Below are 18181 nucleotides of genomic sequence, written 5' to 3' on the forward strand. Positions count from 1 at the left end.
CTGCTCAGCAGCTCTTTCCTTCTCACCCCTGAAGACGCCACCATGAAAGGCTGGCCCCAGACCAAGGGGCTCTTTCCGGAAAGGTCTGAGGGCCGGCAGGTCCCGGCAGGCAGGTGGAGAGGAGCCTGAGGCAGCCCCTCCCCGACAGGGGAATGTTTCCAGCTGTTCACGAGCCACAAACTGGGTTTTGTTTCTACAGCCTCTGCTCATTCCTGCCCGTGGAGCACTCGGGCCATCTTCTTGGCTTACGCGCCTGAGTGGTGTCTGTACCTGGGTGGCTTGGCTGTGAGACCAATGCCCAGCTGCAACAGAGGCAGAGGAAGGCAAGGGGAACGCCCCAGGAACCCCCGCCCCCGTCCCCAGGAGATGCAGCAGCCCACGCATAGGTGCCATCCCCACAGGGCGGGGTTTGAGGCTGGGACTCGGGATCTGAGAGCAGACGAACTGTGGGAGCTGGACCCCTCCACCCGGTACCCACACACGGGTCTCCGCGGATGAAGGTGCCGGTCAGGGCTGCAGCCCCACTCTGCGCCCGCCTGTGTCTGGGCTGCACCGTTTGATGTCGTGAGGCCGTGGTGGGGACTTGTGGTCGGCCACCAGGGAGGCTCCTGACATTCGTCTTCTGCGGCCTCGGTGGCCCCAGGCAGCAGGGGCATAGGCCCAGGCCTGGGAGACCCCTCTGCCTGGCCATGCGGCCCAATTGTGCCAACAGCCCCTAGAGTCCCACAACGCCCTCCTCCCCTTCCTGGGGAGGCTGGGCCTAGTGCCCCCCAACCCCACCCCAGCCTGGCTCTGATGGGGGCTCGGAGCTACCAGGATGGGGGCCAACTGCCCAGTGGACAAGAGGCAGAGACAGGATGGAGAGGTATTAAGACCTCTTGATTTATTCCGATTATTTAATATACAATGACATAACTGTGACCCCAAAGTGTGCAAAGTTAAAGCCTTCGACTGCAGCTGAGAGGAGAGGGCAGGAATGGTACACCTGGGGATGACGGTGAGTCAGGAATGAAGGGCAGCCTCCTCCCCAGGGCCAGGGACAGGGGTGGGGGTGGGGGCAGCAGCCTGAGGAGCCGGGCCCGGGTAGCCTAGGGCCAGGGGAAGGGGGCAGAGACCTCCCTCTGGCCTAGGTCAGGAGCCCAGAAGTGCCACATGGCTGAGGGGGCAGCAGCCCAAGAAGGGCCAGAGGCAGGGCCAGGAGAGCACCATTTCCAGGGTGGGGGGTGGGGAGGGAGGTGCCCTACGAAAGCCAGGAGGGGCCACCTGCCCCAGGGGTGGGCGCCAGGCCGGAGCAGGCTGCAGCGAGAAAGACCTGAGGCAGGCACACGGCCTGAGAGCCCAGGCTGGCTAGGCTCAGAGGGACTGAAGGAGGGGGAACCTGGGGGGACCCCCAGGGCAGCTGAGCCCTGGGAGCAGTCCGAACTCTGCAGGGGTTGGCCAGGAGGGGGCCATAGACCCTCAGGGGCTCCCCTCCTCTCTACCTGGAAAGGAGCTGCGGAATCCGTAGTGCAAATCTATGGACCACTCAGTTATGGAGGGAGGCGGTGCTCAAAGGGGCACCCTGGGGCGCACCCCCTCCACTGCCCCGGCTTCCACCACCATCCTCAGTACAGCCGCTTCTCGTAACTGTGGGGACAAGGCAAGAGGGAAGCCAAGAGTGGGTTTCTGGACCCTGCTCCCTTCCCAGATCCCCTTGCCATTAGGCCTTGGGCTGCCAGGGCACCCCCACATGGGGGGCGTGGGGGAGGAAAGAGCAGGCCCTGTGCCTCTGTGTTCCCCAGGCCAAGGCTCCTGAAAGAACCATGCCAGGTCCAGAGACAGCCATGCTCCTTCTGGCTACAGCCACGGCTGAGCGGACTGTCCTCAGCGTGGGGACGGAGACGCAGCTATGGAGCTATGAAGACACAGTCCATCCTCAAGAGCAAGCTCAGACCGAGCTGCACCTCCACCCCACCCCTGCACACACAGCGGCCTAGGCCTAGGTGGTCACTGGGTCCAGTCCAAGACAGGGTAGCCGAGGCCTGTGGTCAGGGACATGGGTCTGCACCCCAGAAGGGGTGGTTTCTGCTGGAGGAGAGGCCACGGTCGGCTGCCCCCAGCTCGGTGCTGGTCCTAGGGTCCATGTCCCCTGCTGACACCCCAGGGCCACCCCCGACCCAGCAGCCCCTGCCCCCAACCCAGGACCCACCCAGACTGCCCCTGCTCTACTCTACGCTTGGCCCGGGCAGCGCGGTTACTTACACGGCAGAAAGGTATAGCTACGGGAGGGTGAGGCAGAAAGAGACACAGGTTAGACGCCCGCCGGTGTCGGGGGGGTGGGGGTCGGCCCTCTCCACCAGGGCGGGGACGCATGCCTCTGCGACTACCGCTGCCAACTAGCACTGCCCCCGCCCGCGGCCGCCCCAGCTCTGGCCCTGGCATCTGTCGCTCTGCCCTTGTCACCGCCAGAGGGCGCGTGCCCCCAGCCTCTGCCTGCCTGCCTGACGCTGCCACCAGCAAGAGCCCGGCGCCACCAGCCCCTGCCACCAGCCACCAAGCCGCTGAGCAAGCGAGGGACTGGAGCCCAGGAGGGGTCAGCGGCCACAGCCTCCCATGTCCTGCTCAGGGAGGTGCCCGAGGGGAGCGGAGGGGCCTGCCTGACTGGGGGCTAAAGGACAAGGTCCCAGAGTGGGCCCGGCCCTGGAGGGAGATGGGCTCCTCCTGCGGCAGCACCCATCACTGGAGCACATGGTCCACGGGTTCCCTGAGACCTCAGCCTGGCCTCAGAACCATGGCCCCACCTGCCCGACCCGGTGCCCGCCAGCTGGGGCAAGGAGGCTGCCACACTTACGAGTGCAGGCCATGGACGCCGCCCTCGATCTGAGCCGACATGGTCCGCTTCTCGAACTTGAGCTCTCCTGAGTACATCATGGACCTGTGGGCAGGTAGGTGGAGAGTGTCAGGGACACCGAGGACAGAGAGAGAGGGAGGAAGCAGGGAGGAGCCGGGAGCCTCCCAGGGACCCCCACCTGTGCCCCCCCCAACAGCCCCAGCCCCAGTTGCAGGACTCACCGCAGTACAGACAGGCTCCGGGCGCCAATATCCTGGCAGCCATGTTGGATCCCCGCTATGAGGTAGGGCACGAACTTCTGAATGGAGCCTTTGTCCTGGATGGAGCCTGAGACACCCTGTGCGATCTTCACTTTATCCCCCTCACTGCGTGGAGGTCAAAGAGACTAAGGCAAGCGGCCCCCCGGCTCAGGGGAGCCCACCCTACCTCTTGAGGGAACCAGCAGAGGGGACACCACGCAGAAGGCCCCCCAGAGCAGCCCCTCCCTGGGTTCTGAGTCAGACGGCCCAGGGACCATCCCAGGTCCACTACTTGTACCCTGTGCCTTGTTTCCAGAACTATCATGTGGGGACTGGGCACCACGTGGGGAAGTCACAGGTGGTGGGGACGCAGGAGGGTTGTGGCTGGTCTGCCCGGGGCTGGGGTTCCACAGCGGGGCACCTGAAGTATCGTTTCTGGCTGCTGCTGCTCTTCTCCATGGCGTCCAAGGAGCCCATGCCCCGGTACTTCTTGAGCCTCACCCCATCGGAGAAGAAGTACTCGCCAGGGGCCTCCGTTGTGGCGGCAAGCAGGGAGCCCATCATCACTGCGATGGTTGAGGGGTCAGTGTCTCTAGCCCCACAGACCTCCTACTGCCCTTGCCCACCTCCCGGCCCCCCACCCCCCCACCCCACCCTGCCCCGACCCCAGCAGAGCCCCCTCACCTGTGGAGGCTCCCAGGGCCAAGGCCTTGACCACATGCCCCACGGTCTGGATGCCACCATCCGCTATGACCGGCACCCCAAAGCGCCGGGCATACTCAGCCACCTTGTAGACGGCAGTGCCCTGGGGCCGACCACACGCCATCACTGTGTGTAGGGGGGGATACCCATCAGAGCTCCAGCAGCAACACAGGGAGAAGCCTCCTTCTCCGTGTGCCCCACCTCCGCGTGGGGAAAGGGACCAGGCTAGACGGTATTTCTGAGGCACAAGATAGGTGGCAGCAAGGAACACTGAGGGCAAGGGCACCCCAGGGACCTGGCCCACTCCACCCGGAACATTCAAGCCTTGCAGGATTCTGGTGGCTTTCAGAGTAGAGCGCACCCACCCCCAGACCGGGGCATGTGGGTCTGGGGGAGGGGGTCCCCAGGCTCAAGGTCTCTCTCTCAACTTCTGTGATTTGTGAAGCCTGTTCCCAGGGTAAGGTACTCACAGCCTCCTTTGGGATACAGGTGTATGTTTCTCTGATTTAATGGTCCAGGGTCTCTAAGTATGAGGTTTTAAGTGGGAAGTCTAAGGAACTAGCACATACCTGGGGATAGAGGTGAAGTGGGGTACAGTGGAGAAGAGGCCTTGTCAAGAAGTACCTGTGGTTTGTTTGGTCCCTATTGCCTCCCAAGAGTCAGAACAGTGCCTGACACACAGCAGGTGCTCAGTTTGTTGAGTCACCGAGGGAAGACCCCCATTTTACCAGGGTGGTCAGCTAAGACAAAGGGTCAAAACTTAAAAGCAGAGGCTCTGAAGACCAAAAGGAGGAGACGTTTTGGGCAGAAAAGACCAAGACCAAATGGGTCACTTGGTGTTGTGGAGAAATGACCTTCCCTCGAGGGGCCAGATACATCCCCTCAGGCCAAGCCAGGACCTACAAGTCAGACCCCAGCCTCCAGGGAGCACACCTCAACCACACGGGGATACACAGCAGGGTCTCCCCCACTTCATGGGTAGGAGCACACCCCGAAAAAGGGCTTTGTGACTGAGCTGGATCCCCGTCTGCCATTATTGCCACATGGTGATAAGCTCCTATGTCCTCACACACTCAGGGACATGCTATCTCCATGTCCCCAAGTTCCTGCCTTGTCAAAAAGCTGATCCCAACTCTGAGCTGGGTTCCAACGAGCCCCTCAGAGAAGGATTCACACCAGCCTTGGCCCTCCAGACTGGGCCTTCTGGACCAGAATCTGAGAAGCAGGCTGGCACATACCCCAAAATTCACAGTAACCTGATCTCGCACCAGCCTCCCCCAAGTCAGTGGGCCAGAGAGACAGAGTTGGAGCCCAAGTCACCCCTGAAGCACCCCTCGTCCTGGGAAGAGGCCTGGTACAGCGAGCATTCAGCACACATCTGTGGGACATGAGTGGGGCCCCAGAGCCTGCAGAAGGCCTGGGGGCATTCTTGTTGGCATCGCTCTCCTGACACCTACCTTCCTGGGTGATGCAGATGGAGCCACAGCCCATGCCCACGCGCAGCCCGTCCACGCCGGCATCAATCAGGTTCTTAGCCTGAGCCGCTGTCACCACTGAAGGGGTGGGGATGAGGGTTTGGAGAAGCAGGGAAAGAGAAACACTGTGAGGATGGGATGCCCTTGCCTTGCTCTGGGGCTGCCTGGGACCCCAGTCTATCCCCCCTCACCACCCCCCACCGACCCCCAGGGACCAAGCCCATTCATTCAGCCTTCTGCCCCCACGCAGGAGCAATGCCATCACCTAGAGAGGCTGAAGGACAGAAGGAAAGTTACACAGCGAGGGAACGAGGGCTGGGGGCTGACGGGGACCCTGCACTCACCATTCCCCCCAATCACCTGGAGGTGGGGGTATTTCTGCTTGATGTAGTGCACCATGGCGATCTGATACACGGAGTTCCCTTGGGAGGAGTCCTGCGAGAAGGGGGACAGAAAAGCTCAGGCTTCAGTGGCCGAGTCCTCAGAGGAGGAAGGGGATCATGAACGGACAAACTCCTGAAATTGTATGAAAAGTGTTAGGAGAAAGCTCGCTCTTCTTCCCCCTGGGAAAGCAGCTTGACAGCTCTCAGCAGACTGAGTCTCGAAGAGGCCTGCTTTCCCCCAAAGGTTGAACACGACCGATTTACGGTCTCAGAGCAGAGAGGGCCCCAGCATAGCCACTGTATGGACCGGTCTTCACAGCAAGAACGTGTTGCCTGGGGCCATAGCCTGTTCCCACCAACTCACTACCAGATGAAACCATTGCATTCCTGCCACCCCGGGTTCTTCCTCTGACAGGTGGGCGTGGTCTTGACCCTCAGGGAGTTGTGGTGAGGACCAAATGAGTTCATCCACATAAAGGTCTCAGTGCAGGACCTGGTGAGCGGGAGGTTCTCAAAGAATGTGAGCTCTGAGTGTTAGGGTGCAGAGGGCCTGAGCTGTCAGAGGACAAGTGACCCTCCTAATCCCGGCTTCAGGCTTCATTGGAGGCAAACCCGGGTCTTTGTGAGCCTCTCCTCTCCTGAACCACCGCGCCCCTGGTGGTGCCCGTACCAGCACTATGACGTCAGCGCCTGCCTGGGTGAGCAAATCCAGCCGGTATTTGTCATCCTCCCGGGTGCCCACGGCCGCCCCACACAGCAGCTGCTTGTGGGAATCCTTGGAGGCCAGAGGGTAATCCCTGTTCTTCTTCAGGTCAGTGCGGGCAATGATGGCCACCAGCTCATCACGATCATTGACAATGGGCAGCTTCCCTGATGAGGAATGCAAAGGTTTGGTAAAGGAGCAGGCCTCTTGGGGCGGGAGTGGGACTGGGGGACTGGGGGACCGTGAGGAGGAAACGAGCCAGGTCAGAGATTCCACGGAGGTGCCCAAAACAGCCACTAGGTGACAGCACCCACCCAGGAAATTCTCCTAGGGACCTGGCCCTCTTCCCAGGAACAGGAAGCAAAGAAACCTCCTAGCCAAGTGGGTTCCGGAGCTCTTCCTGCCCTAACCAGTGGCCTAACCAGGCTGGGTAGGTGGCGCCCGAGCACTGGCTGTCTTTCACCTGCTAGGCCACAGGCCACAGTGGTCGAAAACCCCTAGCCAGGGCACAAACGTAAGGCTGTCTTGCAGGAAGGAACACATACCCTCTACAACATCGCCCCCAGAAAACAACCCAGTAGGAGCCAGGGAGGCATTGCTAATGTCTCCCATAAGGACCTAATGAATGTCATGTCAGCAGCTACAATGTCAAATAAACTTAACTGCAGGATTTCTCAGGGCCTTTAATAAGTGGACATACAATTTTTTTAAGGGAATGTGGGAGATAGAAAGCAGCATGTTTCAGACTTTTTTTTTTTTTTGTGATGAGCATTTCACAGGACGAGCTTTATGGGGAGACATAGTATGAAGATGTTGAATAAGGAACAGGTTTTCCTATGCCAAGAAAAGGAATTCAGGATTCATGATCTAACCTGGGATTGCTCAAACCTTCCCTAAGGCCTGGCCAGTCTGGTTGCTGGGTCAAGACAATGGTCAGCAGCAACAGCAGGCCTGGGGTACCAGGAGCCAGACTGGGGGGCTCTGGAGCTTTCTGCCCATGCCCAAGTACCTTTCTTGCTGCGCTGCAGGATCTCATTTGCCTCTTTCAAGGTTACACCTGCTGGAGCCACCACCAGCTCGTTCCGTGGCGTCATCACCTGTGGAGCCAGGAACATTTGCCTGCAGGTTGGCAGGTGAGAGAGAAGGGAGCCAGGCCTCCCTCTGGTCCCTGGTCACAGGCACCAGCCTGAGGCCCCAGGATGTGAGGTCCTCCCTTCCCCCTACAGGTACCTCGCTAAGGAGGGTGGTGTGGTCCTTCTCGGCAAGAAAGTCAATGTCTCGGGAGGTGACAATGCCCACCAGCTTACTGCCCATGGTGCCTGTCTCTGTGATGGGGATGCCAGAGAAGCCATGCCGGATCTTGGCCTCCAACACGTCGCCCACAGTATGTGAGGGGCTTAGCACCACGGGGTCCGTGATGAAGCCCTGTTCAAATTTCTGTGGGTAGAGATGGGGAAGGAAAAGGCTGGAAGAAGGATGCAGGTGGCATACAGCCAAGCCACAGGGGAGCCAGGGCTCTCAATGGGGAGAGGGGGCAATGGGCAAACGAGGACTGGGCCCCGTGTCCCCAGTGTGGGGAAGGGCAGACAAGACCCCACGGCAGTCAGCCAGGGGATGCACCAGCCTGCAGGGATGGCAAAGGAGGGGGCGGCTGGGTCACATCTTCTTTCTGGGGACAGGCCTGGTACTTGCCTTCACCTTCCGCACCTCGTTGGCCTGGAACTCCGGGGTGCAGTTGTGGTGAATGAAACCAATACCGCCCATCAGCTGGGGTGGAAGGGAAGCACGATCAGAGTGAGGGCTCAACCCTCTTGCTCTGCAAACCCCATTTCTGAATCCAGCCTCCCATTCAGCCCACCCACCCCAGGGACGCCACCCTGGTGCCTGACTCACAGCCATGGCAATGGCCATGTCGGCTTCTGTCACAGTGTCCATCGGGGAGGAGATCAGTGGCGTCTTCAGGGTGATCTTCCGAGTCAGGGCTGAAGTCAGGTCCTGAGAATAGAGGCACGGTCTAGGTGAAGAGTTTTACTATTCACTCAACGAACCTTTACTGAGCTCCCATGGGTCCCCGACACCAGGATGGGCCTGCAGACACAGCAGTGGACAAGGCAGGTAAGGTCCCTGCTGTCCCTCCTGGAGGTTACAATCTACTTGGAAAGATGACAAACACGAAAACAACATGTATGAGATTTTTTCAGTCAAGATAAAGGCTCCAAAGAGAGATGACAAAGCCAAGTCACCATGGCAAGAAGGATGTGGTGGTCAGGAAAAGACCCTTCCTTGGGATGTGACAAGTGGGAACCAGTCGAGTCAGAGTCTTAGGGACTGTCGTGTCAGGCCGAGGGAGCTGTGAGTGTGAACCTGGCCTCTGTTCCCAGTCTTCCTGAGGTGTATTTAAGACAGGAAAAGGCTAGCACAGTAGAAAGGGGGAGAGCAGGGGATAAGGGGTAAGAGGCAGACAGGGGGGTGGGTGGGCAGTGAGGGTAGTGTAGTCTTGAAGGCCACGGAGAGGAGAGGAACTTAGATTTGCCTCTAAGATGAGAAGCCACAGGAAGGTCTCAGGCAGAGGAGAGACCTGCTCTGCTTCATGTTTTAAAGAGGTCGCTTAGGCTCTGATGTGGAGAATGGACTCTACGTGACAAGGCCTGAGGCAGGGAGGCCACGGAGCAGGCAGCTGAGCAGGGCCAGGCGGGAGAGGCTGTGACCGGGAGGAGAAGGCACAGGAAGGAGTCTATCAGACATCCATGGAAGTAGAGAACCAAGGGTCTGCCACTCAGGGGAAAGGTCAGGGAGGCACATACTCACTGGGGAGGAATCTGCCTCTGAGATTCAGGCCAATGGCTCATGGATCCTAGCCTCCCAAGCTCTCACAGACTTTGGTATAGAATTTTTGGAGATTCATAGGCCCCTGAAATCCATCTCACAGACTCTGGTTCAGAACGATGGCCCTGCGGTCTAGAAAACCCCTTCTTCTCTCTCATCAAGCCACAGAAGAAGAGTCACACAGCCTTCCTGACCTAGGCCACAGGACAAGGAGACCCTTGATGGCTGGGAGGGGACATTTTCATCCCTTTCTTCTTTGCACCCTGCCCAGGGTCCGGCATAAAGCCAGAGGGCTTGGTAAACTTTGTTAAACTGAACAGCTGAACCCAGACATCCTGGTCGCCATCACCAGGTGCATGTTCAGAACAGCTCAAATTTCCCCCCCAAATCTGTCCACATCAGCACTGGCTACACAGGCTAGACAGGAGTCTCCCAGATGTAAGACTGATTCAGGCACACTCTGGTCTTTGCTCTTTCTTGAGGATCAGACCTGAATAAACATCGGTAACAGCAACAAAGGAAACGATTTTTTAACGTGCATGAATTCATTATGGAATAATCTAACTTGGGGCACCTGAGTGGCTCAGTGGGTTAAAAGCGTCTGCCTTTTGCTTGGGTTATGATCCCAGGGTCCTGGGATCAAGTCCCCCATCAGGCTCCTTGCTTAGCGGGGAGCCTGCTTCTCCCTCTGCCTGCCACTCCCTCTGCTTGTGCTCTCTCTTGCTGTCTCTCTGACAAATAAATAAATAAAATCTTAAAAAAAAAAAAAAGAATAGTCTAACTTTTCCATGAAATGACTTACACTCATCCGCACCTACCCCTTGGTTTCTATGAGCTTGTCATATCTTAATTGTGTAAAGAACACTGTCCATTCTCTTGGCTCATTGCTGAGCCCCTCCAATAAAGCGAGGCACCATGTTTCCTTGTATCTGTCCAAAATCTAATTCTTTCAAATCCTCTTGCCAATTCCTGCATTATGGATCCACAAACAAGTCTGTCCACCTCATCCAAAGTCTCCAGAATTTTACTGGCTTCTGTCATGTCCTTGCTCAGCATTTCAGACAAAATCCAATCCTTCCCTGCAACGGTAAGAGGGCTGCCGCACCCATGCCCATGCCCCCAGGGTCTTTTTGAACCTCACCGCGGGTTCTGTCGGCAACAGCCCTCCCGCCCTGTGCTAGGCCCACTGCTCAGCATACCCCTGAGTCCCCGCAGCTGCCTCTGCCCCATTAGACATGACCCACTACTCTGTGCCAGTTTCTCTGGCAGCAATAAAGGCTACATGCCCAAGATAAGTCTCTCCCACACCCTGCCCTTGAATAAGAAGCCAGCCTCTTCTACCATCTACATGGTCCCTCTCCCCCCAGGTCAGCAGAAGAGGTACTCACCACCTCATCAGCTATGAAGTCTATGAATCCTGGGAGAATCAGGAAGTCGCTGTGGAGACAGAAAAGTGAGTGTTATGGGGTAGGGAGGGGTCCCCAAAAGGGGAAGGGCCTACAATGCCTAGGGGAGACAGCCTGTGGGTGGGAGGAGGGGCAAAGATTGGAGCCCTCTGATCCACGTCATTCCCTGGTCAGGGCTGAAGCAACCCCCTGCCCTCCAACCAGCATCTGGTGGACTCCAGCCCAGAGACCTCAAGCCAAAGCCAGCGGAAAGTCTGTGGACTGGGGCGCCACCAAGGCGGGTGGCCCCAGATGCCCACTGCCTTCAGGGCTCAGAGTTCATCAAGGGACACAGAAGTCCCTGTAATGACACACAGAGTACATACAGTGCCTGCCCTCGAACACTTCTCCATCTTGATAGGGGGAGACAGTCAGCAAACACGGAATGAACCTGAAAACCATTTAGTAGCACAGCATGGCATAAACACCTCAAAGCACAGGACAAGTGGCTCAGCCCAGGGCCAGGGCTGCTGAGTCACGCGGGTTCAGAGCAGCATGGAGGGACCCCAGGGCCCTGAGCGTGGGGCATGTTTGGACAGAGCAGGGACTCCACTCCGATTGGAGTGGGGTACACCACAGACACGGCCTGGGATGGAAAAGGGGAGGAAGGGGGTTTCCCAGCAGTTTAGGACCAGGACAGCTGGTCAGAGTGTGGCAGCTGCCCACACTAGGGTAGGCCCCGGTCACAGCAAACCCGAGAAGGAGAGTGTACACCTGCAGGGGTATGGCACAGAAAAGTGCTATAGCCACCACTCCACCCCCACCATGGGCTAGACTGCCTGAAATCACAGGGCTTTGGTGGACACACCCAAAAGCAAATGCTCCATACTTCAGGAACACTCCCAACAGGACGATGCAAAGCAGCAGGCACCCCAGTGCAGGAAGGAAAAGCTCCAGGGTGGCTCGGAGAGGTGGGATCTTTAACCTGCCCCAGACCTAGAGAAACTCCTAGCAATTTCCCTAGTGAGTTTTCCTAGAAGACTCCAGCGAACAATATATCAAAGAGATACTTTCTCCCCCTTCATCAAAGACCCCCAGACAAATCAAGAACCTTAACTGTCCCTGCCCCCTTGGCAGCCCTTCTGTGCAGTGAAGAGGCCTCTGTGGTTCATGAAGAGGCAGAAGGAGAAATGCTGGAGTCTGGGCCCCCGGACATTGTCTTGGCATTATCTACATCCCTCACCTGACCCACACCCCAGCTGTGGCCAGGCAAGGGGGCCACACAGGAATGACTGGGAATCCTGGTGTCTAGGGAAACTGCCTGCCAAGCAAGAATGCTTCCAGGTGAAGGCAGGGACTGGCAAGAGACAGGACTGGGGTTCTTCTGACTTGCCAGCATCCCCACTCCTCCCAGCCCCAGATTTTGATGCTCTTTCCTGGCATGGACACAATCCTGCAGCCTGTAGAGGAGCTAGTGCCAGGCCTGCAGCCCGCAGGACAACTGGCCCAGGGCCCATGGAAAAGCAAACTAAGCCAGAGGCAAACGGAGAGGTCTCATCCTCCTCCAAAATCCCGTGTGGGGTAGGCTTGGGGTGGTAGTCACAAAATACCCACACCCAGGGGGCACAAGTGCTAACCAGTGGGCGGGCAGGACACAGGTGGAAGTAAGGCTGGACAGGTCTGTGGGGGAAAGGAGCCATCCCAACTGCCCAGCTGGGCCTCTCCTGGAGGCAACACCCAAGCAGCTGCCTTAGCTGGACTCCAGGGTCCCTTCTACCCTCTTGTGAGCTGGGAGCGAGAGGGTGTCCTGGACCAAGGTCTGGAAAAAGTCTCTCCATAACTCCCACATCTCCACTTCCCACCCGTCCCAAGGCCCCTCCATGGGGTCAAAACGCCCACGAGAGGAGAAAGGGGGCAGGCTGACCCCGGATCCGGCCATAAACGGGGCACAGCACAGAGGGCCCGCTATGTCGCTGTGCCACGTCCGTCTGCTCTCTGCGCGGGCCTCCTTCCTGTCTTTGCCGGGTCCCCCCACCCCCACCCCAAGTCACTCGAATCTGGGCCGGAGAACGCGGGCGTCGCAGAGCGGGGAACGGTGCACGTGCAGGGCCCCGGGCTGGGGGAATCGCGGCGCACGGGTGGGTGCGCCGACCCCCCCCCCCCCCCCCCCCGGCGCTTACTTGTAAGTGAGGCCATCGGCGTTGGCGAAGAGCTGCTGCGCGGTGAGCCCATCCTCTGGCACGTAGCCGGTGCCGCCGCTGATCAGGTAGTCCGCCATGCTGCTGGGAGACACCGCGACCCGACATAAACACCCGCGCGGGCCGCCCCGCTGCTGTTGCTGTTGTCGCTGCTGTCGCCGCTGCTGTGCTGACGCCGCGCTGCGGCCACGCTGCCGCCGCGGGCCAGGCTGGCCGGGGGCGGGGGCTGCGGCAGCGGCGAGGCGGGCCCGGGGCACCGCCCTCTCCTCCCGCTCCTCCCCGGGGAGGCCGCCGCCTCCGCCCCGCGCCGCACAAAGGCCCCGCGGAGCCCGGCCCAGCCGCCGCCCGCAGTGGCACAGCAGCCCCGCGTACCGAGCGGGGGAGGGAGTGTGGATCCAGTGGGGGGAGGGGACTGAACCTGGCCGGGACACGCCCCCTCCACCAGTTGTGGTCCCGCCTCCTAGCACCCCCTTCCCCCGCCCCGCAACGCGCCCCTAGGTTCACTCCCAACCTGGGTGGCCCCAATCTGGGCTCCCCCAGCCATCGGGTCCCCGTCTCCCCTTGTCCTAACTCCCCAGCCCAGGGATGCCTCTAACATGGTTTGCCTTTACCCAAGACCAAGGGAAGGGCTCTCTGATGGGTACTTGGAGCCCTGAGGAACTGGTTTGGGCTCACCGCTCCCCAACATACTGGAGTTTGTGATTGTAGGCTCCCCATCTCCCCCAACATCATGCCTAGGGGGCAGGCAATCTCAACAATGACGTTCCCTGACCTTTGGGCGGCCTTGAAGCCCTCTGCAATTTACAAGGCATTTTTCATAAATGATCACATTTACTCTACAGTCCGTCAGCTGCCAACTATTAGATAGCCCCACTTTACGGATGCAAAACCTTCAGTTCAGGAAGCCAGGGAGCATGGGTACTGCCTTGGCTTCCTGATCCAATGCTTCTGTCCGACATCCCTGTCCCCAGCTCAGAAAGTGGTGTATAATCATCGGCGTTTTAACCCCAGAGGGAAAAGTTAGTTTTTATTTGGGAGGATAGTGCCCTAGGAAGGTGGAGGAGGATGACAGCTCTGGCTTAGGCAAGTATGCATACAAATTAGGACAAGCTAGGGAAGTTCTGAGGATTCCCCCAAGCAGAAGTTTGGTGGTTCTGTGGGCCCGGCAAGACCCGGATTTCTACATGGCGGCACTAACATTTGGTAGCAAATTGATTCACATGAGGACAGGTGGGGTGGCAGGGGGCAGACCCTCCCTCTGTGTGACCAGCACGGCTAATGCCACTTCCTGATCAAAAGTTTGAGAGCAGATCCCCCCCACCCCCAAACTCCATGGTCTCTTGTGGTTCCCACAGCTCACTCCTTGGTAAGGGGAGAAAAAGGCAGGGCAGGGACACAGTCCTCTTCCTGGCAAAGTGGCTGGCTGGCTGTGGTGCTCCTTCCCCACCCCCCACCCCCCAGCCCTGGGAGGCTGCGTTTGTTTACTGTGCCACAGTTTGGTGGCAGCCAGGCCCAGGGGAGGCTCGCTGGGATGCCCAGCCTCCCCCAGTGACACCCCAGGACCCTGCCAGGAAAATGCAGATTGTTCCATCTGTGTGCAGAGGGGAGGGGGACCTTCCCACAGAGCTAAGTGATGAGACCCGTGAGGAGTGCTGAAAGAGACTCAAACATCCAGTGCCCTCTTTCCTCTTACTGTGAGTGATGGGAACATCACAGACCACCATATGGGGGAGTGAGGGTATCCTGAGGGGCACAGAACTAGGACCTGCCACTGGCCACCTGGAGGCAGAATAGTGAGACCTGCCAGAGAAATGACCCTGGCCACCCAGAGCTGCTCTGGGGGCACCTTTGTAGCCGTAGGATAGGGCTGGGATGGCATTGCAGGCAAAGAGTAGCTGAGACTGCTAGATCTCTCTAGATCTCTAAGGGTCTCTCTAGATCTCTAAGGGACATGCTCTGGGGCACTATCCCCTACGGAATGGGTCAGAAATGGGTAGGGTACTAGTCAGGATTCCACCAGACCTGGACAGCAGCTAGATTCCGGTATCTCAAATGAAATGAATGTGACATCTGCCCCAGACTAGAACTTGGACCCAGGAGAGGAGGCTGCTAGGCTGAGTGATGGGGAGGGTCACTTTCCCAGTGATGACAGAATGGCCCTATGCCCCTTCTCCTGCTCCCCCATACCCCCTCCAGCTCTGACCTGTCTGGGCTCCTCATTACTCTAAGCTCCTGGGCTCAGCGCTGGGTTAGGCTGTCCTTTTCCAGAGACCGTTAATCCATCCCTGTGGCTTTCCTCCTCCCTCTTCCTGATCTTCCCCAGCTGCTTCCTCCATGGGGAGGAGACACCGAGGCAACCAGTGGGCCTCCTCAGCCAGAGGAAGGGCTGTTGGTCCCCTGAGGCTCCCCACCTCGCAGCTGTGAAGGCAGCAGGGCCGAGGAACAGGCCTAAGCACCTTCTTTAGGGTCTCGGGTCACGGGGTAACAGTGCCAGGCAGGGAGCCAGAGGTCTCCCTCTGCCTGGTCTGGGGCCCTTTGAAGGGACAAGATTTCAAAACACTTTTGAGGGGAGGGTGGGGATGGGGAGAAGAGGTAACAAAAACATTGGCATTGTTGAGCTGGAACAAGGAACATGGTCGCCCAAGTTCAAGCCAGAAAACAGTAACACTAGCCTCAAACCCAGGACCCAGGCTTTCTATGCAACCCTGTCATCTTCCCACAGCTCTAAGCCAGTGAGAGCAGATGGAGGTCTAGTGAGCAGGTTTGGAATCTCATTACACCACCTGGCTGGGGCTCAGGTTTGACACAGGTTCTTCAGGGACGGGTGGGGGGTGGGGATGCCCCTTTGTGCAGAAGTACAAGGAGGAAAAGGAATGCTTCTTCATGGCCCCAGTCTGAGCTCTGAAATGATACTTTTGCAATACCTGCGTAACCCCCATCAAGCCTCCAAGTGCCCCAGCCTGCTCCCTCACCTCCTCTGGCCTTTCCCTATATAACCCTGGACCCTGAGCCCCATGAGCTGGATTTCTAGGATGGGAGGAAGTAGGGCTGCCAATCCTGAGTCAATTCTAGAGAGGCAGCCTGCCAAGGGAGGGGGGGGCAGGCTTCACCCAGCAGCCCCTTAAGCCTTTAAAAGTTCTTACATAAGCTGCCAGCCCCTGTGCAGAGCTTCGGGGCTAATTCCCCCAGAAGCTTCCCCCCACAAAACCCAGCTTCCAGGTCACCTCCCCAGGCTGCTGAGCACCAACAGATGGGGCAGAGAAACAAGTCCAAATCCTCTGGACCAGAAGGACAGCGGGTTTGCATTTCAAGCTGTGATACAATCCAGAGATTAGCCACTGTCTCCTTTGCAGCCAGTACCCCCGTGGGGCCCAGCTCAACACCCCCACTCTTCCTCCAGTGACTCTTACAGACCCCAGCAGGCTACGGGCAGGAGGGCGTCTTGAAGGTTAGGAGAAAAACCCTGAGGTGAGCTGCACTGGCGGCCTCATCAGACCTCAGTGAATGGTGTGGAGGGGGCGGTGTCCTCACGGGGTTCTGAGGAAGCATCCATCCGGACACTGACACCTGCCAGGAAGATTCTGGAGATAGTTCTAGGAGGAAACGGCTACAGGAGGAGCAAACAAAGTTGGACAGGGACTCCAACAAGCACTGTCTCCACCCCAGAAGCTGGAGCCGCTTGGACCAGGTACCGTCGGGTGTGTAACCGAAATCCGACACAGGGCTAAGATTTCAGGAAGCGTTTTTCTGCCCCGCTCCCAGTCGCGGCGCAGCACCGAACCGTTGGCCCAGTGCCTGCCTGCATCCCCCAACCAAAGCCAGGTGCTTGGCGTCTGAGCCTGGTTTCAGGAAGTTAAGGGTTGAGGCAGTTAGAGGGCAAGGGTGCTAGGGCCTGCCCTTCCCCTCCCCCGCAGCGTCGCCGGGTTCCCGGAGCCACCGCGCCCGCCCCGGATGCGCCCCGCGCGCTCTGCCCTGGGCGTCACCTCTCGGGCTCGTAGCCGGCCTGCAGCAGACGGGCGCTGTACCGCTGCGCCGCCGTCTCGTGTCCGGGGTGTTGCCGGGCTCCGGGCTCCGGAACGGCGGCGGCTCCGCCTCCCCGCAGCGGCGGCGGTGGCGGCAGCGGCCCCGACCCCGCTAGTGGAGCAAGCGGCCCCTCCATGCGGAGGCCGCTGCTCAGGGCGGGCGGGAGCCTCTCCGCCTGGAGGCTCCCCGGTCCCCCGCTGGGGAGTGAGCGCAGCCCAGTCGGGGGCCGGGGAAGGGGCGGGGCCTGAGGGTCGGGGTGGGGCTTGAGGGTAGGGGGCGGGGCATCCAGGGGATGAAGGCTCGGCCTTGGCACTGCGCTCCGCCCAGCCCGGTAAGCGGGTGTTCGGACTCAGCCCGTCTCTCGCGTCCCGGGATCAGTGAGGGGATACCAGGAGATGGAGGTGGAACTGCAAAGGAATGCCGCCCCCCGCCCCATCACCTTCCCCTCCGTCTAGACCTTCCAGTTTGTCCTGGCTCCTCCTTAGGAAAAGCAGAAAAGAAAAGGAGCCGAGCGCCTAGGAAGACTGATGGAATAGTCCTCTGGAGCGCCTCCTACGGGCCAGCCGCAGACCTACTTCAACTAGGACAAGATGGGCGGGGAGATAATCCATCTCCCTTTGCCTACTGCCCCCTTTACCTATTCAACAGACTCCCTTAGACCAGAGGAAAATAGGTCTCCTCAGCTTTTAACTGTCACTACCTGAGGAAGGAACAGATAAGGCTGCAGGATCCTTAAGGAAAAAGGCCTGGTCTGCCCTCTTTTGGGGGTACCCCATAACCAGATAGTGGGGCTGAGCACGCAGGTGCTCAAACTTGTTCATTTACTGGCTAGAAGGCATAACTCTTCCTGTTTCACCACTGTTATTATTCTTGTCAACAGTGATCGCGCACATAGTAAAGATGGCAAAGAGAAGAGTCCTTGCCTTCCGGCAATTTCTTTGAGGAGACGGAGTAGACAGAAAATAAACACTTGACAATTCTTATACTGTATAGTTTAAAAAAAAAAATCTGGCAATCCAAGAGAGCAAATGGTAAACACTGAATGACTGGGGGTGTTAAGATGTATTTCAAGAAGGCAGAGTTGTGGATCAGACTTTTCAGCAACCATCTCACAAAGGAAATTGAATTTTTGCAGTGGTAGTATCTTGCATTTTATCCTGTCTGGTATCTTTTCCTATACATGTGCACACCCACTCCCCAGATTTAGGATTAAAGCACAGTTTCTCTGATTCTTGGCCACACATGAAAATCTTGTTACCATGAATGCCGTTATAGACAATATTTTTGCTATTGAGTGAATGTTTGTGTCCCCTCAAAAGTCATATATTGAAACCTAATCCTCATGGTGATGGTATTTGGAGGTGGGAACTTTGGGAGGTGATTAGGTCATGGGATTAGTGCCCTTATAAAAGATACT

The 18181-nt window shown here is 58.3% G+C and overlaps 1 protein-coding gene across 2 annotated transcripts; it reads right to left on the reverse strand.

Annotated features, from left to right (window-relative positions):
• Positions 1 to 853: 853 nt before the first annotated feature.
• IMPDH1 (inosine monophosphate dehydrogenase 1) lies at positions 854 to 16987 on the reverse strand. 2 transcript variants are annotated; one of them, XM_047695601.1, is made up of 15 exons: positions 16725 to 16987; positions 12724 to 12822; positions 10547 to 10595; positions 8226 to 8327; positions 8025 to 8099; positions 7563 to 7769; positions 7342 to 7429; positions 6300 to 6499; positions 5591 to 5681; positions 5229 to 5324; positions 3754 to 3897; positions 3491 to 3635; positions 3052 to 3195; positions 2831 to 2914; positions 854 to 1626 (listed from the first exon to the last, which is right to left on the reverse strand). In XM_047695601.1, exons 1-15 carry the CDS (start codon positions 16898 to 16900, stop codon positions 1605 to 1607), a joined length of 1722 nt encoding a protein of 573 aa, XP_047551557.1. In that variant the 5' UTR covers positions 16901 to 16987; the 3' UTR covers positions 854 to 1604. The 2 variants fall into 2 exon arrangements, with proteins under 2 accessions (XP_047551557.1, XP_047551556.1); XM_047695600.1 differs by having other exon boundaries at positions 12724 to 12825.
• Between the last annotated feature and the right edge of the window lie 1194 nt (positions 16988 to 18181).

Source organism: Lutra lutra, chromosome 11 (assembly GCF_902655055.1).
Source record: "Lutra lutra chromosome 11, mLutLut1.2, whole genome shotgun sequence".
Lineage (NCBI taxonomy): Eukaryota > Metazoa > Chordata > Mammalia > Carnivora > Mustelidae > Lutra > Lutra lutra.

Excerpts from the sequence above, each read along its gene's own strand:
- IMPDH1 (XM_047695600.1), bottom strand. The coding sequence starts at position 16,900 with ATGGAGGGGCCGCTTGCTCCACTAGCGGGGTCGGGGCCGCTGCCGCCA. Across the intron at positions 5,682-6,299 it reads GCGCTGACGTCATAGTGCTG|GACTCCTCCCAAGGGAACTC; the intron begins GTACGGGCACCA and ends CCCTTCTCGCAG. Across the intron at positions 3,898-5,228 it reads CATCTGCATCACCCAGGAAG|TGATGGCGTGTGGTCGGCCC; the intron begins GTAGGTGTCAGG and ends CCCTACACACAG.